This window comes from Coregonus lavaretus (genome assembly GCF_964263955.1).
Source record: "Coregonus lavaretus genome assembly, contig: SUPER_35_unloc_4, whole genome shotgun sequence".
In the NCBI taxonomy this organism is placed as follows: Eukaryota; Metazoa; Chordata; class Actinopteri; order Salmoniformes; family Salmonidae; genus Coregonus; species Coregonus lavaretus.
The window spans coordinates 573,719-597,386 of record NW_028167178.1 but is presented as its reverse complement, the minus strand read 5'-3'; the positions used below and the strand labels follow the sequence as shown (position 1 = coordinate 597,386).

Here is a 23,668-nt window from a genome sequence, read left to right as displayed (position 1 = left end):
GATTCTCACAATTCTATATGTATTGCGATTCTATGTTCCAAACATTTTGCTCACCATGTCTGCTCCCTATTTAAAAAAAGATGGAGAACAAGCTATGAAGGAAAAATACTGGAGTTCTGGAACAGGTACAGCCAACAAGCTTAGAAATATTACTGCGATATTGTCAAAACGGTACGATATACTGTCAAAAATAATATCCCAATATTTAACTGTATCAATTTTTCCCCCATCACTAATGTAAACACGGCACTTAGGCAATCGATATGTTTACTGATCAGCATGTATTGATGTACAGCAGGTAGCCTAGCAGTGAAGAGCGATGGGCCAGTAACCAAAAGTTCACTGGTTCAAATACGCCAGCCAACTAGGTGAAAAATCTGTTGCTGTGCCCTTAAGCGACGCACTTAACCCTAATTGCTCCTGTCAGTCAAATCAAAAATCTAATTTTATTTGTCACATGCGCCGAATACAACAGGTGTAGACCTTTTATTTATTTTACCTTTATTTAACTAGGCAAGTCAGTTAAGAACAAATTCTTATTTACAATGACGGCCTACACCGGCCAAACCCAATCACAGCCGGTTGTGATACAGGAATCGAACCAGGGGGTCTGTAGTAACGCCTCAAGCACTGGGATGAAGTGCCTTAGACCAATGCTTACTTACAAGCCCTTAACCAACAATGCAGTTCAAGAAATAGATTTTAGCAAATACTGTATTTACTAAATAAACTAAAGTAAAAAATTAAATAACGAGGCTATATACAGGGGGTACCGGTAACGAGTCAATGTGCGGTAGTACAGGTTAGTCGAGGTAATTTGTACATGTAGATAATAAAACAGTGAGTAGCAGCAGTGTAAAAACAAATGGGGGGGGGCAGTGTGGAGTGCGATTGAGATTGCGTCATCTGTGGATCTGTTGGGGCGGTATGGGAATTGGAGTGGGTCTAGGGTTTCTGGGATGATGGTGTTGATGTGAGCCATGACCAGCCTTTCAAAGCACTTCATGGATACCGACGTGAGTGCTACGGGGCGGTAGTCATTTAGGCAGGTTACCTTTGCTTTCTTGGGCACAGGGACTATGGTGGTCTGCTTGAAACATGTAGGTATTACAGACTCAGTCAGGGACAGGTTGAAAATGTCAGTGAAGACACTTGCCAGTTGGTCCTCGCATGCTCTGAGAACACATCCTGGTAATCCGTCTGGCCCTGCGGCCTTATGAATGTTGACCTGTTTAAAGGTCTTGCTCACATTGGCTACGGAGACCGTGATCACACAGTCGTCCGGAACAGCTGGTGCTCTCATGCATGCTTCAATGTTACTTGCCTCGAAGCAAGCATAGAAAGGCATTTAGCCCGTCTGGTAGGCTCGCGTCACTGGGCAGCTCGCGGCTGGGTTTCCCTTTGTAGTCCGTAATAGTTTGCAAGCCCTGCCACATCCGACAAGCGTCAGAGCCAGTGTAGTAGGATTCAATCTTAGTCCTGTATTGACGCTTTGCCTGTTTGTTGGTTCGTTTGAGGGCATAGCGGGATTTGTTATAAACATCCGGATTAGTGTCCCGCTCCTTGAAAGCAGCAGCTCTAGCTTTTAGCTCTATTTGGATGTTGCCTGTAATCCATGGCTTCTTGTTGGGATATGTACGTACGGTCACTTTGGGGACGACGTCGTCGATGCACTTATTGATGAAGCCGGTGACTGAAGTGGTATACTCCTCAATGCCATTGGATGAATCCCGGAACATATTCAAGTCTGTGCTAGAAAAACAGTCCTGTAGCGTAGCATCCGCGTCATCTGACCACTTCCGTACTGAGCAAGTCACTGGTACTTCCTGCTTTAGTTTTTGATTGTAAGCAGGAATCAGGAGAATATAATTATGGTCAGATTTGCCAAATGGCATGCTGGTAGAAATTAGATCAAACGGATTTAAGTGTGCCTGAATTACAGTCCCCGGCCACTAGGGGCGCCACTTCTGGATGAGCATTTTCTTGTTTGCTTATGACCTTATACAGCTCGTTGAGTGCGGTCTTAGTGCCAGCATCGATTTGTGGTGGTAAATCTACGGCTACAAAAAATATAGATGAAAACTCTGTTTGTAGATAGTGTGGTCTACAGCTTATCATGAGGTACTCTACCACAGGCGAGCAATACCTCGAGACTTCCTTAATATTAGACATTGCGCACCAGCTGTTATTGACAAATAGACACACACCACCACCCCTCGTCTTACCGGACGTAGCTGTTCTGTCCTGCTGATGCACAGAAAACCCAGCCAACTGTATATTATCCGTGTCGTCGTTCAGTTTAATGTCCCATTGTTAGGATAGGCTCGAACGGAGCTCATCCAGTTTATTCTCCAGTGAATGCACAGAGGCCAATAGAACGGATAGTAGAGGCGGGTTACCCACTCGCCGACGAATTCTCACAAGGCACCCCGATCTCCTTTTCTGGATAAGAGAGTCTGCTACATGACGTAAGTGTCTAATAAAGTTGGGTTGACGTCAATTCGAAACACAGATTCCTTACAGCTTAAACAGTGATTACAAAATACAAATGAGTCAAATTACATTTTAGTAAAACAGTTTATAAATGACTAAAATGTAGAAAAGTAAAACTTAGAAGATGTTTAGGCAGGCAGCTAACTGCGTTTTGTAACGGTGACTAAAACACTTAAACACTGGCACTATGTACTGTGTTTTCCAACTTGGCTAAGTTTCTCTGTGACAGAGAGCGACACACTAGGTTGATATAAGCACAATGCATACACTCGTTTTGCCAACAGAAGAGCTTGCGGCTGGCTGATGCTCAATTATGCTGTGTTGTGACAGCCAGCATTGAGAAATCTCACATGCTGAAGCAGGAACACACCAACACAGTGAAGACAACAGCCAGATATGCATGAGCATCCATTTACAGTCAAACAAACCAAGAAATACACACATAAAACAAACACAACATGTACCCCCCACACAAACAAAATAACATGCACGCAAGCAAATAATCAGGTACACACACACACTAGAGCGACAGGTAAATCCAAACACTTTGAGGGGTTAGTTAATAATTAATGGTGTTTCTCCTGGACTGTCAGCTGCATTAGGAGAGTGGAGACTGCAGTGTGTGTGTGTGTTTGCCTCTATGTGTGTGTTGTTCTCTCCGGTCATGCTGAACGCTCCCAGGCAAGGACAGTGGCAGCAGCACTGACGTCAAACAGAGAGCTGATCACAAGCCAGAGATATCCACCATCACTACAGCTCAGCAAACTGCTCTAAGGTGCAATGACAGGGCATGGGTGCCAGCTCCTGTATACTATTTGTGTATCCCCTAGATACACCCAAAGCAGCATCTATCCAGACTCACTGCTTTCTAATCTTTTTACTCTCCTTTCTTCCATTTTCATCCCTCTCCGTCGTATGTCATGCACCACCACCACCCTTTCGCCGCCTTTGTTTCTTACCTCCATGTGCCACATGTGCCACCCCCTCCATCGTTCTTCCCTTCACCCCTGCCTCCATCAATCCCTACCTCCCCAGATACCATTCACCAATACAACCCTTTCACAGCTCCCTCCCTCCCTCCTCCTACCCTATCTGCCTTCCCCCCATCCCTCCCTTCCTTCTCCCTCCCCATGGCTCACTAACAGGTGATCTCCAATACTAACTACCGATGGCTATCCCAGAGTGCCATTGGTCGGGCAGTTTCATTTGGAGGCGGTGAGGAGGGTGCTGGTTGGGGGAGGGTGGGGGTGAGCACTGTCTAATAACATTTTCTGCGGGCTGATTAAAAGCAGGTCGTAAATCAATGTCTCCTCCCTACATCCCCCCTCTGCCTTACTCAGTCCCCCCTCAGTCCTTGTCGACGCTCTCCTAACACACAAATAGAGACATCAGCAACAGCCAAATAACTAAACACACTCTTACACTACTGTTTAAAGATGCTAAGGGACACACACATGCATACATGTATGCACACACACACATACACACACATTACTGTTTAAAGGAGCTAGGTATCCATACACACCTCAACATTCTTATGCCACTCCACAGAGATTAAGAGGGACCCACTCCAGTAAGGATAGCAGTACGTTAGTTGAATGAAACTTTCTTAAATATCCTGCATATTGAGTGTGCTGTGTGTGTGTGTTTTGTGTGTGTGTGTGTGTGTGTGTGTGTGTGTGTGTCTAGAGCTCATACTCTATGGGGTGGAAAGGATTAATCTCCTCTCAGGTTGACAGGTCACTTCTCTTTGCATATCAGTGGAAAAACTCACTTGTGTGGATAACTGGAAATCAATAGGTGGGCACATGTATTTGCACATGCAACTCACACCCATACAAACAGATAGACACACACACAGCCTCAGCCATCCCTCACTTGTCCTCTGTGCTCTATAATTGCTGCAGTGCCTGGGGATGCAGGGGTAACTATGAGGTCATCACTGAGATAGTGATCTTACTGGGGCCAGGGCACACACACACACAAATACATGCACATACACAAACAGTGACACACACAGACTGGGAGTGCTACACACAACACAATCAGTGACACACACATACTCTCACACAGACCCAGAGATCCAGAGCCGTGGACCCCCTCTCTCCACCCCAGTGACCCCCTGTAGAGGGAGATGAAGTGGAGCCGACTCATCTATTAGCTCACAGCACAATACAACTACCGGCAGATTAGCCGCGATAGCATCACCGGCCCAGCAGTACAAACAAAAGCTCCTCACTCTGTGCTCTGCCACGGGGCACTGCGCATGACTCACATACACTCGGGCACACATGTACGCACACAGACTGGTAAGAGCCCACGTAAGCAAACACATATCGGTACACATACACACAAGCATGAAAGTAAATACACACTCTCGGTCAAAACACACACATCCTTGCAGACAAGGTAAATTCAATCTGTAAATCAGTAAATGTGTTAATGGTGTGTAGAAGTTAGTGGTGGTAGAAATCAATCACATCGAAGACAATTATCTACACAGACACCATTATTTACTACACAGTAGGGCTCTTTATAATTTATTAGCTACTCAGTTTGGCACTGTTCACACTCTTAAACGTTCGCAACACCTTGAACCTTACATTTAGGAAAGGAGGTTGTATACCAGTCATATTCTGGATCCAAACTGTTTTTCTGGCTAAAGAGATGAACAAATCTGCTCAATTAACTTGTATTTATACATCTACCATTGGCACCAATGCATGTTTTATGCAAAAGTCTGAGATGCATAAAACAGGTTAGGATGTAGCCCTCTGATCATACACTACATGGTCAAAAGTATGTGGACACTATTTCAGCCACATCCGATGCTGACAGGTGTATAAAAATCGAGCACACAGCCATGCAATCTCCATAGACAAACAATGGCAGTAGAATGGCCCGTACTGAGGGGCTCAGTGAATTTCAACGTGGCACTGTCATAGGATGTTATTGTGAAGTGGAAATGTCTAGGAGCACCAACGGCTAAGCCGCAAAGTGGTAGGCCACACAAGCTCACAGAACGGGGCAGACGAGTGCTGAAGCGCCAAGCGCGTAAATATCGTCTGTCTTCGGTTGCAACACTCACTACCGAGTTTCAAACTGCCTCTGGAAGCAACGTCAGCACAATAACTGTTAGTCGGGAGCTTCATGAAATGGGATTCCATAACCGAGCAGCCGCACACAAGCGTTGGCTGGAGTGGTGGAAAGCTCATCGCCATTGGACTCTGGAGCAGTGGAAACACGTTCTCTGGAGTGATGAATCACGCTTCACCATCTGCCAGTCTGACGGACTAATCTTGGTTTGGCAGATGCCAGGAGAACGCTAACTGCCCAAATGCATAGTGCCAACTGTAAAGTTTGTTGGAGGAGGAATAATGGTCTGGGGTTGTTTTTCATGGTTTGAGCTAGGCCCCTTAGTTCCAGTGAAGGGAAATCTTAATGCAACAGTTTGGGGAAGTCCCTTTCCTGTTTCAGGAAGCGAGGTCCATACAGAAATGGTTTGTCGAGATCGGTGTGGAAGAACTTGACTGGCCTGCAAAGAGCCCTGACCTCAACTCCATCGAACACCTTTGGGATGAATTGGAACGCAGACTGCAAGCCAAGCCTGATCGCCCAACATCAGTGCCCGACCTCACTAATGCTCTTGTGGCTGAGTCGAAGCAAGTCCCTGCAGCAATGTTGTAACTAGTGGAAAGCCTTCCCAAAAGAGTGGAGGCTGTTATAGCAGCAAAGGGTGGACCAACTCCATATTAATGACCATGATTTTGGAATGAGATGTTTTGGCCATGTAGTGTATATTATATACACTATGCTCGTGTGTACTGGTATGTCTGCTGGTACTAAGGCTATATGCTAGTGTGTGGTGGTATATCTAGCTGAACAACACATTTAGCCAACAAAGGGGTGATAGATTGATGACATCTGGAGAAGAGCAGTACAGCTAATGAATAGTGACGGAGTGGGATCCAGGAACAGATCATGTCAGCGTGTGTGTGTGTGTGAGCTGTTTTGCATGCCGTTTTGCTGATGCCGTGAGATGCGAGAGCAGCATCATGAGTTAATGCTCAGGGCCACCAGCCAGAGAGGAGCAATCTGACACATTGAGAACCAGAGTGTAAGCAAAATGCACAGATAAAAACACACATTTACACACACAAATACACTTCTCGAACACGCACACACACAGACACAAACACAGAGGTACATACACACACACACCTTGGTTTTCACCCTAACACTATTACCAACTCTCTCCCTTGTACTGTCCTCTGGTACCAGGTCCTCTGTAGCTCAGCTGGTAGAGCAGCTGGTAGAGCACGGCGCTTGTAACGCCAAGGTAGTGGGTTCGATCCCCGGGACCACACGTACACAAAAAAATGTATGCACGCATGACTGTAAGTCGCTTTGGATAAAAGCGTCTGCTAAATGGCATATTATTATTATGGATGAGATTTGAATATCCATCACATTTGATTTACACAGAAACGGTGTCAAATTTCACAGAACGATGGCCCAAGCGGTGTATACAGTATAACCAATAATATCAGCAGCACTCATATTCACAGGACAGCCTGCTTAGCGTAGGTAGGCCCATCTGTGCATCTCAGCACTCAGGGGATGTATATATCAGACATCTCAAAATAAGAGTGCTAATCTAGGATCCATGTAATCGTAATCATTGTGATCTACAAGACAAAACCAATCCTAAATAAGCACTCTTACTCTCAGATGCTTGATACATGTCTGAATTGTTAGGAGTCCTTCCAATCTATCACAAGTAGATCTACCACTCCTGAGTGGCGCAGTGGTCTAAGGCACTGCATCGCAGTGCTAGCTGTGCCACGAGAGATCCTGGTTCGAGTCCAGGCTCTGTCGCAGCCGGCCGCGACCGGGAGACCCATGGGCGGCGCACAATTGGTCCAGCGTCGTCCAAGGGGAGGGTTTGGCCGGCAGGGATGTGGGTTCGTTTCCCACGGGGGGCCAGTATGAGATAAAATATATATATACCTTGTATGCATTCACTAACTGTAAGTTGCTCTGGATAAGAGCGTCTGCTAAATGACGTAAATGTAAGTAAACTGGTCCTAGCAGCAGGGAGACAGAGCATCCACCAACGCCATGGTGATGCCTCACCCGGCGTAACACGACACACTTCATCACGGCAAACATAAAGTAAAGTGTTTCCCTCGTAAAGCGTTGCATAAGCAGTAGTGCGGCAGAACTAGGGCGAAGTTAGGTAAGCTAGGTACGTCCGCCTATAGAAGATAAGAGGGGGAAATTCTACTATGGAGGAAGATGCTAGAAACCCTGTCATCAGTGGCGCACTGTTAGGTAAGTGTTTATAAATAAGCATCCTCTATCCACCAACATATTGCAGACTGTGTGTCATGCACACAGAAGCAGCAGCTAATGGGGATCCTAATAAATACAAAATATATTAAAGAAGTGTTATGGATGTCTGCTGAAAGATATTGTGATGACAGTCAAAATAATATATGCTACTGTAAATGCAATGCATGATGCCAAACAACAAAAGGTTGAAATAACCAAAGCCAAGTCATGCACACAGAAGCAGCAGCTAATGGGGATCCTAATAAATACAAAATATATTAAAGAAGTGTTATGGATGTCTGCTGAAAGATATTGTGATGACAGTCAAAATAATATATGCTACTGTAAATGCAATGCATGATGCCAAACAACAAAAGGTTGAAATAACCAAAGCCAACCTGCACTATCCCCAAAATATTTGATTTTTGTATTTTTAAACATAATGACAATCATTAAGCATTAAATTCCAAAGTGTGGAACTGTAGCCCTACCAATAGAATTCTCCATTGAACTACAACTATTATTTCTGCTAAAGGCCAAGTCTACAATGGCAGGCAGAGGTCATGTGTGTTCATAAGCCAACAAAATAAACCATTGATATCTTATAAGTGGCCGGGTGCAGAGCTCAGAAATGGCTATAGAAAAGCATAGGTATTCACTCTGCTGTCCATGTTCACACAAATAGCAAAGAAGTAGGTTGTGATTGCTCCTTTGCATGAGGGAGAGGTGTGGTAGCACTTGAAGCAGATGCTGTGCTTTCTGTACAGTTTTATGTGGAACTGTACAGTTAATCCTTCCTTCCCACAATTGTGTGTGTGTGTGTGAAACAGACAGAAAAAGAAAGAATGAGCGAGAGAGAGACAGAGAGACAGAGAGAGAAATAGAGAGAACAAGAAAGAGAGTTAGTCTAATATGCATGTCGTTTGGTGAGTGTTATTGCAGACTCTCACTATTGGTGAGAGTGACAGTGTGGAGAATAGCACACACTATCAGCTCTACTAGTCTTCATAGTGACCCCAGGAGGTGCAGTAGCAGAGTGAGAAATGTAGAGAGAAAAGGAGAAAGAGAGTGTGAAATAGAGATTGTGTCCCATCTCCCCAAAAAGCAGGGCGATGAGGTCTGAACTACGGGGTGAGGTGGTGCCTCTGGGTAGCAGTATCTTTGTCCTCCTCTGATTAAGTCAGACCGGGCATCATACCCCTCAGGGGAGAGGGACAGGGGGACAAAGGAGAGTGGGTGGGTGGCCGTGTGTGTGTGTGTGTACGCACACATGCTTGCACGCACATGTCCCAGGCCCCACACTATCACCCAGGTAATTCCATTCCAGGACTGCCAGTGAAGTCCAAGGCCTACTCTGAGAGTCTAACCATTTCTACTTGGGCTTTATGTTGCGTGACGGTTTCAAATGAAACTACCCTATCGTCCCGGGAGCTCTATTAATGTGGCTCTGACCACCGCCACCTCTTAGGATGTGTCCAAAATGGCACCCTATTCCCTATATAGCGCACCACTTTTGAGCAGAGCCCTATGGGTCCTGGTCAAAAGTAGTACACTATATAGGTAATAGGGTGCCATTTGGGAAGCAGCCTCAAGGGAGCTCTAGCTGGCTACATCCTCCCCTTGGCAGTCTGGCTGTATGTGGATATTGCTCTTATTGACTCCAGAGTGGAGCTGCAGTGCATTTATTTCCTTGTTTGTTGCGCCGATTTCAGCCCGCAGTCCAAAAACGATGTCTCATTCCCCATGTCCCTTACCGCTGCCATGTGGATAAGGAGCAGAGAGAAATCTTTAAAAAATACATATTTCCTAAAAGCCACAGAAATGATGGACTAGGGTCTAAATGCTTGGGCTGATCTAGGATCAGGTTCCCACTCGTATCCATTAGGATTTAATTAAAAGGCCAAACTGATGCTAGATCAGCAATCCTACTCCTACTGAGACCCAGATGATTACATAGACAGTGCTCTATCCATCTCACTTTATTGGTGAACTTCCCCTCACAAGTACCAATTGCATTGATTATGTCATTTTGTCCAGATCAAGTCATAACTGCCAGTCCTGGATATTCGACTGATCCTCCATTTTGGCTTTTTACATTTGTATTTATGTGTGTTTGTTGTGGTTTCCTCATGTGTTGCTCAGTTGCTAAGCTGGCCCAGGTCCCTGTGGGGTTCTTTATACCAGTGCTTCAGTACAGCAGCCATCAACAAGGGGCCTATGTGCAGGAGAGGGATGTGGGCATGCACGGTATCCAAGACCCTTTGAAAGGCTTGCATCTCTCTGTTTTCTTCTCCGTATCCCTCCCTCTCTCTCCCTCCCTCCATAATTTGAAAGTCCAATAATTTCAAACCTGCTTTAGTGGCTTGCTCGCAACTTTATTGGCAAGACCACAAACATAAAAGTATCAGACAAATTAGTATCAACTGGATACAGAAATAATTATGTGGGCAGGATTCCAATCTGTTCTTTCTACCTTCTAGTTCTTAACTCCAAAAAATTGTCCTCAGTGTGCACAGACACTCACAAACGCACATACACACACACTCCCTCAGATGACATACCAACACTATCACACATACAACCAAGAACACCAAACATACAGGGAATTACACACTCATTATTTTTTATATTATTTTTCTCGCAAGAATAGCTTGCAGAACTAGCACCTAAGGGAGCAGGGGCAGTCAGGTATATCTTCAAAGCTAAATCAGTCGGGTGTCTCAGGGGCATGCTAGGGCCCAGGTGCATTCCACCAGGAAGAAACAGAGAGAGATAGAGAGATTGACACCTGGGGAGAAGCTGTTATTCCATCTGGAGCAGCAACATGTCCACAAACAGGGCTAGTGCACAAGCAGAGACACACACACCTAAGTAAAGACTGGATGAGAAATAATTAATTGTATTCCCACGGAAGAGGTGCTTGCACATCGTTCATGGTTATGCATCCACACATCGTGGGCGGAAAGACAAACGCGATTGCAGTGTTGCCCCTGCAACGAGAGCAGGGGAGATTATTAATTCCGGGGAATAACGGAGGAGAGGAATAAAAAGAAGAGATGCGTGTCAAAGATTTAAAAAACTAAAACGCCCACTGTCCACCCGACACACCTGGCGAGGCCACCCCGTTGGATTGTAGGACGATTAACGAGAGAAGTTGAGTAAACATTAAACAGTGAGAGAACGTTGCCCCCGGATTCACCTGGAAGATGTGGGTATGATCCCAGAGGCATTGTGGGAAAAAAGAGAAAATGTAAAAAGTCTAAAAACGAAATCCTTATCTACAGTGTTAATATGTGTAATGAGCTCAGCAATAACAAACATAATTAACTTCCTCTGTGAAGACAAACAGACTCTGCTTTAGAAACCGGTCACGTAGGGAGAATCGAGGTATCTGCTCTCTGCAGACCTCTAGAACTGAGACGAGAGTAGCAGGTCCATGAAGAGTACGAGAAAATAAGAAAAGAAAATAAGACCAATGAGAGAGAGAGAGAGAGAGAGACTGAGAGAGAGAGAGAGAGAGAGAGGAGAGAGAGAGAGAGAGAGAGAGAGAGAGAGAGAGAGAGAGTGACTAAGAAAGACAAAACCTCAGTGGAGTGCCCAGTCGTCTTACACAGCCTTGCCAACACGTACTGGGAGATTTAGTTTGAAGCCCCTGCACAGTGGCAGAAGGTACTGGACTTCTGAGAAGTTTCTCTGAAGCAGGGCATGGCATGTATCAAGTGTCCTCCCTCCCTCCATCCCCTCCTCTCTCCCCTCATAAAGCACTGCCCATAAACAAGATGCTTGGCCACTGGGCATGAAATTTGAGAATCTGAGAATCTGCGTATATGACCTAACAGACTCCATCTCTTTCTTCAGCAGGAAGTAAGGGGACCCCAGGCCAAACACAAGCCATCAAACAGACACGACAATTGGTCCATACCACGGGGACACCCGGCCCTATTATATAGCACCAGGTCTGGATAGTGTTCATTAGGCACCAAGCGGAAGAAAACGGACTGAAACAGGGAGGGACTACCCGGAATTGAACAATGAGAAACACTAGATTTCGTGCCCTAATGAACACAACCCAGCTGTTAGGCATATGCAATGAGAAACACTTTTACTTTCCATTGCAAAACATTTTAAATAATAATCTGTTGCATGCCATAATGAACACAAACCAGCTGTAGGTAGCCTATGTCTCTGTTGGGACATGCCAAAGTGTGGCGGTGGTGGGCTAAGTTTCCGCCCCATTAGTAATGCTGAGCTGTGATTGGCAGACTGGGGCCGTGTTCCCGGGCAGGTCAACGGCAAGCGGCCCGCGGCACTCGCTGGAGAGCCCATCAATCACAGTTTGGGTTAATTAACCAGCAGGAGACGAGCCAGGAGCTCCTTGTTCTGTTCCCCCACTAAGGGAGGGAGAGAGGTAAAGAGAGAGAAGGGAAGAGAGATTAGGTTGGGATAGGCAAGAGAGAGGGAGACTGAAGAGAGAGAAAGAGTGCATACAGTTCCCTCCATACTCATAGCCAAGGCCAAATATCCCTTCGACACTACAGTTACTTATCAGGAAGACATAGAGAAAGCATTTTCACGTCAATCTGAAACCAAGAGAGTTGAAAACAATATTCTACCCAGTGATTATCAACCAATACAAAGAACATGAATCCTAACAGAAAAACCGATTCCCTTAATGATTTGGAGAGAAGCCACATTGTGCTATGTTGGCAGGCCAACATGTGGCTTCCTGCCACAAGCTAAGGGACAGTGACTGGAACAACAATAGGTATAAATAAATGTATGCAGTTATAGCTGCTTTGTTATTGCTCTCATTACTGTGAAGTTAATTAGGATAATTGTTATTTGTAGTACAGCATGATTATATTTTATCCCTGTTGTTATTGATTTAAAACGTTCCTGTGTAAGTTACTGAGTTATCATGCCAATAAAGCTAATTGAATTGAAACATTTGAGAAGGGGAGAGCGCGAGAGAGACTACAGGAGAAAGAGATACGTATGTGTCTATCTACAATTCTGAATGTGTGCAATACCTGCATATGTGTGTATGTGTCTGTCTGCTTGTCTATCTGCATACATGTGAATTTGCTCTATCATGCACGTGCAATACGACACTTCCTTTCTCTCCTTCTCTCGCCTCTTCATTATGATGGGTGTGTGTAGTGAGGCTGCCTGCGTCTGGGTGAGTAAGGGTGAAATCAATGCAGAATCTTGCAACAGCTCTTTAGCGTCTGCTAGCCCAACGCTGCCATCATTAGCATTAGTCCCATCCTCCATCTCCCTGATTGACCGTCTAATAACAAAGCGCTTTATTTGCTAACGCCACACTTTTTCACTGGATAAGGTCTGGCATCAGCTCTAAAAGGCGGGATGGTATGGTTTCTCTTTGCCAGTCGATATACACTCAGTACTGTAGCCTATAATCTCTCTCCCATTGTCTCAATCTATCTGCCCTGGCAGGCTATCAGTGTCTGAGGTTGTCAGTCTCTCTGGATTTCCATCTGTCAATTGGTTTTACCTATCTGCTGTCGATACGGTTCTGTTTGGTTTGGGAGCAATCTATTTTAGAACCTGGCAGGACTTCAGTATGATGCTTTTTTCTCGTCAAGATACTTGTTTTTGAAGTGAATCGACAACGCTTGTTTTACGCTTGTCTGCCTCCAGTGACACTCAGTTTCTGTCTCAGTGTCTGTCCACACTCCCTCTCCTTCCACCTCTCTGGGAACATTCTATTTTTTTGCAGAGCTTTATGCGTGTCCATTGCCAGTGTCCAGTGGATGCACCAAAAACCTTTCAGCCAAATGCAATATTTCTGAAGTGTACAATAAACTTTAGCTTGTATATTTTTATTCTCCAAATGGATAGAGAGCACATGCCCCATCCGTTTCAATGGGCATGACCCTTCTGCTCTGACAATGTTCCAGTGTGGCTCCACCAATCACAGTTATAAAGTTATTAATACTATTGTCACGACTTCGGGCAGGCTTCGGCGTTCGTCGTCACCGGCTTACTAACCACTGCCGCCCCAATCATCATCACAATTGTCTTGTCTTGTCAATCACACACACCTGGTTCCTATCCCCTAATTAGTCTGTGTATAAGTGTTCCCTCTGCCCCCTTTTCCTTGTGGGTGATTGTTATTTGTGAGAGTAGTGTAGCTCGGTGGAGCTACTCGTAACGTATTGTTGCCAGGGTAGATTTTTCCCTGTGCCTATGTATTATTGGATATCCGTTACAGTGTATTTGCCAGGGATGATAGTTTCCCCTGTGCCTGTTTCGTTGATCGCTATTTGAGCGCATTTGTGTGTCTACGAAGGAATAAACTCTGTATTCGGTGATTACCCTCCTGCGCCTGACTCCTTTCCATCACAACTATGTAACTGGGTCATCCCTACACAGTCCCATTGTGGAGCTGCACCGCCATCCTCACCGCCCTCAATGCTTCATTTAATCATGCCCGCCGGTGCCATGCCCCATGCCCCTGCCTACACAGTGGACCCCAAGTGAGGGACAAGAGCGATGTAGGCCTAAAGGCTTTGGATTGATGGTCGGTGTGTGTGTCCAAGTCTGTGAGTTAGTCCATCCCATCTTCCTCTGTGCCCCTGTCAGGGGGAACTAGTCCCTACTGCCTCCCCCCCAGTCTATAATAAGGAGCCCGGGGTATAACCCTGCAGTCTCTGTGGTGCCCATTAGACTGCCTGACTAAAAAGACAAGGCCAGACCCAAGGACCCCTGTTGAGGACATAGATCATTATAATGTAGAACACAACAGAAGAAACCACGGGAACACGTCAGAAAGTAACATGCAGCTGCCTCTTCCAATCACGTCAGTCTGTCCTAATTCAATTATTTCCCGGCAGGATTCAATAACTTTTTATTAATTTTGGCACAGCCAGACTCCATAGAGTGGGATTCAATTCTGCCGAATGCAATTTGACTAGATGCAATCGGATTCACTTCAATTAAATGAATCTAAACTTAATATCTATCTATCTCTCGCTCTGCCCATCTTCTCTCTCCCTCACTCTCTTAGCCCCCTCTTGCTTTTTCTACCCCTGCTTTCCCGTTTCTATTTTACACACACACACACACACACACACACACAAACACACACACACACACACACGCACAGACAAACATGTTTTACTTGTTACTGAACTCACATGCAGTATGCTGTATATAACATATCTATAGGCAGGGGTTCAGCTGGGAAGAAAGAGTTTTACCACCAAAGGTCTGGAGACAGAATAGATTCCTGTAACTCATAAATGCAACCAATCTACAACATCACAATGCAATGCAATGTTCAAACACACACACACCCAATATACACTACATGACCAAAAGTATGTGGACTCCTGCTCGTCGAACATCTCAATCCAAAATCATGGGCATTAATATGGATTTGGTCCCCCCTTTGCTGCTATAACAGCCTCCACTCTTCTGGGAAGGCTTTCCACTAGATATTGGAACATTGCTGCGGGGACGTTTATTCAGCCACAAGAGTATTAGTGAGGTCAGGCACTGATGTTGGGTGATAAGGCCTGGCTCGCAGTCGGCGTTCCAATTCATCCTAAAGGTGTTCAATGGGTTGAGGTTAGGGCTCTGTGCAGGCCAGTCAAGTTCTTCCACACCGATCTTGACAAACCATTTCTGTATGGACCTCGCTTTGTGCACGGGGGCATTGTCATGCTGAAACAGGTAAGGGCCTTCCCCAAACTGTGGCCACAAAGTTGGAAGCACAGAACTGTGTAGAATGTCATTGTTTTCTGAACTGACTTGTTGGAAAGGTGGCATGCTATGACAGTGCCACGTTGAAAGTCACTGAGCTCTTCAGTACGGGCAATTCTACTGCCAGTGTTTGTCAATAGAGATTACATGGCTGTGTGCGCGATTTGATACACCTGTCATCAACGGGAGTGGCTGAAATAGCCGTATCCACTAATTTGAAGGGGTGTCCACATACTTTTGTATATATAGTGTATATGTTAGAGATGTGTGTCAATGTATTGAACCCAGGTAGAATGACTCAGTCTTTGCATAGCACGTTGATCAAAGAGACAGATTTACTAAGCATTAACATGAGTACAAAGTTTGAAGCTGTCCATTCCCAATGTCGAATCCAACAAAAAAACAAATTAATTCTCAAACCTTTCTGGCACCTCCATGTTCTCCCTTTAATGCTACATTGCCACTTATTCCCAACAGGTGCAAACTATAGTACCAATGCTTCAAAGATCTTCCACATGTATACCCACACATTCTGTATCTCAAGAGTGCCGACGAAATGTGTGCAGCCCTTTTTTTTTTTATCTATGCACATTCTGCCCACCGATTCTAAAACATTATGGGATTGATGCTAAAGGGCATATATGATAAATATAAAAGCAGCAAAGAAAGGGTGAAATAAATAATAGCATATCCATAATATTGAGATTGGCCTGTGTATGATTTCGGAGGCCCTGCTGACTTCAGTAGTTCTTTAAATTGATTTTTCATATGCGATTCCCCTCCAGGGGCCATTCCATTTTCATATGCGCGTCTGTATATGTGTTCCCCCCTTCCCACTCTATTAATCAAATAACGCAATCAATTACGGTGCGCGCAGAGCGAAGACATGGGCCATTCCTTATGTGAAAAGCTTTTGCATGTCTTTAATGGGACTTTCTGAGTGGTGTTACATAATTTAAAAGGATTGTATGTGCTCAACTATTCCCAGAGAATGTTAGCCTAATAGGTTCATGCAGAAATTAAAATTGTGTGATTTTTGCTGGGAAGGCATTGGAAAAGGTGTTTCAGCTTGAGGTTCTGATGACGAGACTGAAAGAGTATTTTAAATACTGTGTGTGTATGTGTGTGTATACAATACCAGTCAGAAGTTTGGACACACCTACTAATTCAAGGGTTTTTCTTGATTTGTACTATTTTCTACATTGTAGAATAATAGTGAAGACATCAAAACTATGAAATAACACATATGGAATCATGTAGAAACCAAAAAAGTGTTTAACAAATCAAAATAGAGATTCTTCAAATAGCCACCCTTTGCCTTGACATCTTTGCATTCTCTCAACCAGCTTCATGAGGTAGTCACCTGGAATGCATTTCAATTAACAGGTGTGCCTTCTTAAAAGTTCATTTGTGGAATTTCTTTCCTTAATATGTTTGAGCCAATCAGTTGTTTTTTGACAAGGTGTGTGTGTGTGGGGGGGGGGGTATACAGAAGATAACCCTATTTGGTAAAAGACCAAGTCCATATTATGGCAAGAACAGCTCAAATAAGCAAAGAGAAAACGACAGTCTATCATTACTTTAAGACATGAAGGTCAGTCAATACGGAACATTTCAAGAACTTTGAAAGTATCTTCAAGTGCAGTCGCAAAAGCCATCAAGTTATGATGAAACTGGCTCTCATGAGGCCCACCACAGGAATGGAAGACCCAGAGTTACCTCTGCTGCAGAGGATAAGTTCATTAGAGTTACCAGCCTCAGAAATTCCAGCCCAAATAAATGCTTCACAGAGTTCAAGTCACAGACACATCTCAACATCAACTGTTCAGAGGAGACTGCATGAATCAGGCCTTCATGGTCGAATTGCAGCAAAGAAAGACACCAATAAGAAGAAGAGACTTGCTTGGGCAAAGAAACACGAGCAATGTACATTAGACCGGTGGAAATCTGTCCTTTGGTCTGATGAGTCCAAATTTGAGATTTTTGGTTCCAACCACCATGTCTTTGTGAGACGCAGAGTAGGTGAACGGATGATCTCCGCATGTGTGGTTCCCACCGTGAAGCATGGAGGAGGAGGTGTGATGGTGTGGGGTTGCTTTTGCTGGTGACACTGTCAGTGATTTATTTAGAATTCAAAGCACACTTAACCAGCATGGCTACCACAGCATTCTGCAGCCATACGCCATCCCATCTGGTTTGCGCTTAGTGGGACGATCATTTGTTTTTCAACAGGACAATGACCCAACACACCTCCAGGCTGTGTAAGGGCTATTTGACCAAGAAGGAGAGTGATAGAGTGCTGCATCAGATGACCTGGCCTCCACAAATCACCCGACCTCAACCCAATTGTCATGGTTTGGGATGAGTTGGACCACAGAGTGAAGGAAAAGCAGCCAACAAGTGCTCAGCATATGTGGGAACTCCTTCAAGACTGTTGGAAAAGCATTCCAGGTGAAGCTGGTTGAGAGAACGCAAAGCTGTCATCAAGGCAAAGGGTGGCTACTTTGAAGAATTTCAAATCTAAAATATATTTTGATTTGTTTTAAACTTTTTTGGTTACTACATGATTCCATATGTGTTATTTCATAGTTTTGATGTCTTCACTATTATTCTACAATGTAGAACATAGTAAAAATCAAGAAAAACCCTTGAATGAGTAGGTGTGTCCAAACTTTTGACTGGTCCTATACTCTGAGTTTACAAAACATTAGGAACAGTTGCACCCCCTTTTGCGCTCAGAACAGCCTCAATTCGTCGGGCATGGAATCTACAAGGTGTCGAAAGCATTCCACAGAGATGCTGTCCCATGTTGACTCCAATGCTTCACAAAGTTGTGTCAAGTTGGCTGGATGTCCTTTGGGTGGTGGACCATTCTTGATACACACAAGAAACTGTTGAGCGTTAAAAAAAAAGCAGCGATGCTGTTCTTGACACAAACCGGTGTGCCTGGCACCTACTACCATACTCCGTTTAAAGGCACTTAAATATTTTGTCTTGCCCATTCACCATCTGAATGCTACACATACACAATCTATGTCTCAATTGTCTCAAGGCTTAAAAATCCTTTATTAACCTGTCTCCACCCCTTAATCTACACTGACTGAAGTGGATTTAGCAAGTGACATCAACAATGCATCGAAGCTTTCACCTGGATTCACCTGCTCAGTCGATGTCATGGAGTTCGTAATGTTTTGTACAATCAGTGTATATACGTGCTCCTTTATCCGTTTGTGTGTGCTGTCCTCTCTGTGCTGTGTGTGTGTGTGCACATACATTATGCCTGTGTGTGTGTGTGAGTGTGTCTGTTCACGTATGTCTCCACTGTGCAAAGAGTGCACAGGGGCATACATCTTTTATATCCTCCGCCGCTGACATTTCTCCCAGTGATTCAGAGAAATATCTTAATTATGCCACTTAACATCTCACCGGATGGTCTCTGGGCGAGCACTGGAGAGCATATAATTCATTTCACTGAGCACTGGAAAAACTCTAAATACATAAACCTTCAAGGATGCATAACTGATGACCTGCCGAGAGGAAGCATCACTGGGATTTCTAATGCTAATGTTGCTCTAACAGAGAGAACACTCTGCCCAGGCTAAAAAAACACATCTGTCAAATGGCATACCGAACAAATAGCCAACTTAATTCTCGAAAGGTTGTACAAGCCGAAAGTGCATCGTAAGGTGGGTTGGATATAGCTAGAGGGAACAGGGGGAACTCTGTTGAGACATTGTGACAACGTGAGAAGGTTTTGTCAATGTCAGAGGTGCCCTTGGAGTGTGGCAGGGAATGGGAGTTTTATTTGTCAACTGTAAATGTATGTTTAGAGCACACAAAGGCAACTATAGTATGCCATTTAGTTCAGAGTCAGAAGAAAGCCAACTGATATAATAAAGTCTGTACAGCAGGGATCATCAACTAGATTCAGCCGTGGGCCGATATTTTCTTGAGCGGATGGTCGGGGGGCCGGAACATAATTACAAACAATTTGTAGACTGCAAATTGACCGCAAGAAGCCCATACAGATAATATTTCATTAAAACATAATTTCAAACCTTGCTTACATTTGTATACGATCACGTCTCTCTATTATGCGTGGGAATACTTGGGAACAGATTTCCAAAATTCTAAATCATTTAAAGCTGATTTCCTGGTGTTTTTATAATATATTAATGTCCAACTAGGATATATGTTTTTTTTTTTTACATGTATTCTGATGTTGTGGCTATTGTAATCGGCTCTAAAGAAAACAAGTGGGCTCAGACATCAAAATTACATTTTTGGGGGTCCAAGGTTCCTTGAAGGATTGTGTGTCTTTAGCCTCTACTCTTGCAATTTAGTCAGGGGGCCACCAGAGATTATCTTTGGGGCCATCCTGGATTTAGCCTCAAATCCAATATGGCATCCAAAATCCAATATAGCTACCATAATAATATAATTTGATGGAGGTGAAATCTTTTTTCAGAATAGTGTACAACACTCATGCCCATAAAGACTGTTTTGGTGTAAATCAATTTTATTCCGAATCCAAAATGTGTGTTCATGTTTTTTTACAACACAAGCACATAGTAGCGGAACCAAGTTACAGGAAAGCAACCTGTAATACAACAGTCAGCCACTCTAGTAGCGTATATGTACAGCTCTAACATTTCCCCTCTTTTCCCCACTGAAACTAAGTGTGCAAGGTTGATTCAAAGTATTTGAGGTGACAGGACATGAGTGTGTCCTAACAGGGTGAGGAGACAAAGTAACCAGTAGTGATAGTAGTTCTGGGGCCTGACCAGGTTGCACAGCTAACTGGTCTTTCTGGGCAAGCTGCAGCGACAAGGGCAGTATCCTTCCTGTATGACTGGCAGGGTATTCAGGGCTGGAGGGTGATCAGTTTCCATTTTTACAACAGTTGGGTGCAGGCACTCATCAGATGCAGCTTGCATGCCAACGAGACCCATTGACTAACTGGAATGTTATCTCAGCCTGAATAATGCTGGGGATTGTCCAGTAGTGGAATGGTTGGTTGTCTTGTTGTGAAGGAGAGTCTGTGAAGGAGCTGTCACAAATAGACCTGCCCTTAGATCTTTCCAACTCCTAATTGACCAGTGGTTGGAGTTTTTTTTTGTTGAATGTGGCAAAAGGTCTTGCAGGTCACGTCCTACATATTCCTTTGGAAGTCGGGTAGGATGATTATTTGGCCGATATTTACTGTGGGTAGTTGGCTGTGATTACGGTCTGGGCCCAGCAGGAGATGAGGAGAGTGAAATAACCTGTGAGGGTGACCTCAGGTTACTTAGAGTGTAGGTCATAGACTACGACTATGAAGCATTGGTTATGAGGGACGTAGCCCAGCTCCACACACATATACATTTGAAGATGATCCCTGGGCATTGATGGAAAGTAAAGGAGTTACAGAGGAGGTGGAGCTGATCAAGCATGGTGCACAAGTCAATCCCCAGCCATCATATACAATCAGATACAGCATCTTTGTTTAAGTTTGACCATCTTAAGGGGCCTTGTTTGCTTTAGATGGTATTATGTCCTAATAGGGATGCTGGGATTACTGAACAGTTTTCCAGACCAATGCATGAGTCACCACAGTATGAGAGCTCATTCTTCACATTGTGCCACATGGGCTGGCTAGCCATGGGTGGTAGCTCATTCAGGTGTCACATGGGCTGGCTAGCCATGGGTGGTAGAAAAATAGGTACATATGAAATCAATGCACACCAGCACCTTCCAGATGGCATTTTGGCTATTGAACTGCATACTGACATTTGGTAGTCCAGTTCCATGGTGTCTGTCTGTAGCAACTGCCAGAGGGGAGGACTGATGGTGGAGTGGGCCTATCGAGGACAGTTCTGGGACATTCAGGACGGCATTGACATTGGAGTGGTGTGTTGGTTCAATGTCGTGAACATCTGCCTTATGTGTGGTTGCATCCTCTCCACACACAATAATGGTTACGCTACTATGTGCTTGTGTTGTAAAAAACATGAACACATTAAAAAGCTAGTTGGCTTCAGCTATTGAAACACGAGGCATTGCAGTGACACTCATAGTTCTAGTTATACCAAGAGCCGTATGAAACACTTTTAATAAAGACAGAATAACACAATACAAAATAAACCAGGGCAATTTATATGCAGGCAACGGTGTCTTGAGTGTAATTATGTTGGCCATATTGAGTTCGGGAAAAAAACGATTTACACCAAAACGGTCTTTATGGACATGAGTGTTGTACACTATTCTGAAAAAAGCCTCATATACAAAATTCATATTCACACATGATTTGACCTCCATCAAATGGTATTATGGTAGCCATATTGGATTTTGGACGCCATATTGGATTTGAGGCTAAATCCAGGGTGGCCCCAAAGATAATCTGTGGTGGCCCCCTGACTAAATTGTAAGAGTAGAGGCTAAAGATACACAATCCTACTTGGACCCCCAAAAATGTAATTTTGATGTCTGAGCCCACTTGTTTTCATTAGAGCCGATTACAATGGCCACAACATGAGTATGTGGCCCACCCCCCCTCCAGCCAGGCATTATTTGGCACATTTTGAGTTTAGGGGGAGTGTCACAATATCTATACATTTAACCACTTTTGCAGTAAAAATCAGAACCATACATTTCATAAATGGGAGACATTATTAGAGATTTTAAAAAACATAGCTGGGTAGGGGTATCTCAAAAACGCCCTTTGAGGATTGGCCACTATCCTAATTTTACAATCATACATAGCCTATCTGCTGACTGAATATTAATTTGCAGCGCTCTACTCCCACCTGCTGTTCCAAGTAAGAAAAAGAATTTGTGGCCAAACAAGTAACCCTTTCCTTCCCTCTTGGGATAGGGACGGAGTGCTTGACCGCCCGCAATTGACTGCTAACTTCAGAGGTAATTTTGGGCACTGTAAAAAACCAAGCATGATAACGTAACCGGGTTTAATCTGTGTCACTTGATGCGCCAGTGACATGCAATCACTCTCAGGGGTGAGCAATCCTTCCCGCCATTCATACATGTCCATGCGCCCACGCAGGCACTCAATTCTCCGATTACATTTTCACCCAAAACTAAACTAGCTACAGTTTTAGTCTATACCTACTCAGTTTCTTGTTAAATCATGCGCCGTGTCTCGTTCACCCATTCGAAAGCCTTGGAAATGCATTAATGAGTTTTAAATGCTAAACACCTGAGGGTAATGATGCCTTTGAATTGTTCCACAAAAGCTTAGTAATTTATCAATCAAAGAGTAAACAGTTTTAATTTAAATAGCTGGCCCTGAGGTTGTTGTGTTATGATGCGCTGTGTTAACAAAATACAGCCAAATAATCAGCGCAGTGCCAACTGCATGCCACCGACACCTTCTGTTTTCCCTAGCCTATCACCCATAACATAACACTGCTTTCTGTGATTTGTTGTTCTCCTTGATAAAACAAAACAAAAAACAAAGCATAGCCACATGCATCTATCAACAAATCTTTCTCTCCTATTGATGAAGAAAAAATTGTCTAGATGTAGCTACTCTCTACCAATCGATGGATGTCACATTCAATGTCTGAATAAAAACACCAGAACAGTTCAATGAAGGCAAAAGGGTCTTGATAATCCTCTTTTCAAAAAGCAAGCATTCCAACCCTTGGAAGACGTGCTGAAACTACAAAACACCAGCGGTCAAACAATCCGCCCCTCTCTCGCTCTCTCTCTCTGCGGTCTCCTTCTCCCACATCTCCTTAACATAACTGTTCCCGCAGATAGGAATATATGAACAAGAGTGGGCGAATACAGCAATTTATCCCCGAAGTCCACAACGCCGAGAGACATTTCTCCCTACCTTGACTGCCGCAGACAAGAAACCCTAGGAGATGGACGAGTTGGAGAATCATTTTGAGCAGGTTTGGCTGATGGACAGCTTCCAGCGTTCGCTGTTAGTGCAGGTTTTTAGTAGCTGTTATTATAGTAGCAACCGCGACACTCCGTTCGCCCTCAGTCTTGAGGTCCACTGGCGTCGGTTCTCTTGCACCCTCTCTGGCGCGCGCGCGCTCGCTCCCCAGCTCGCGCTTACTTTTTACTCCTTCGTTGCCTGACTCCACTGAGCAGTCCGCCTTTATGC

At 44.3% G+C, this 23,668-nt stretch overlaps 1 protein-coding gene across 1 annotated transcript in view; it reads right to left on the bottom strand.

Annotated features, from left to right (window-relative positions):
* The window catches only part of LOC311110359 (neural cell adhesion molecule 2-like), a gene marked incomplete at both ends in the record, with an annotated part of 404,388 nt that extends 380,947 nt beyond the window's left edge, over positions 1-23,441 (bottom strand). The window contains one exon of the mRNA XM_084188905.1: positions 23,390-23,441. Within this exon, the coding sequence (XP_084045031.1) occupies positions 23,390-23,441 (52 nt within the window). The remainder of the gene's footprint in view (positions 1-23,389) is intronic.
* Between the last annotated feature and the right edge of the window lie 227 nt (positions 23,442-23,668).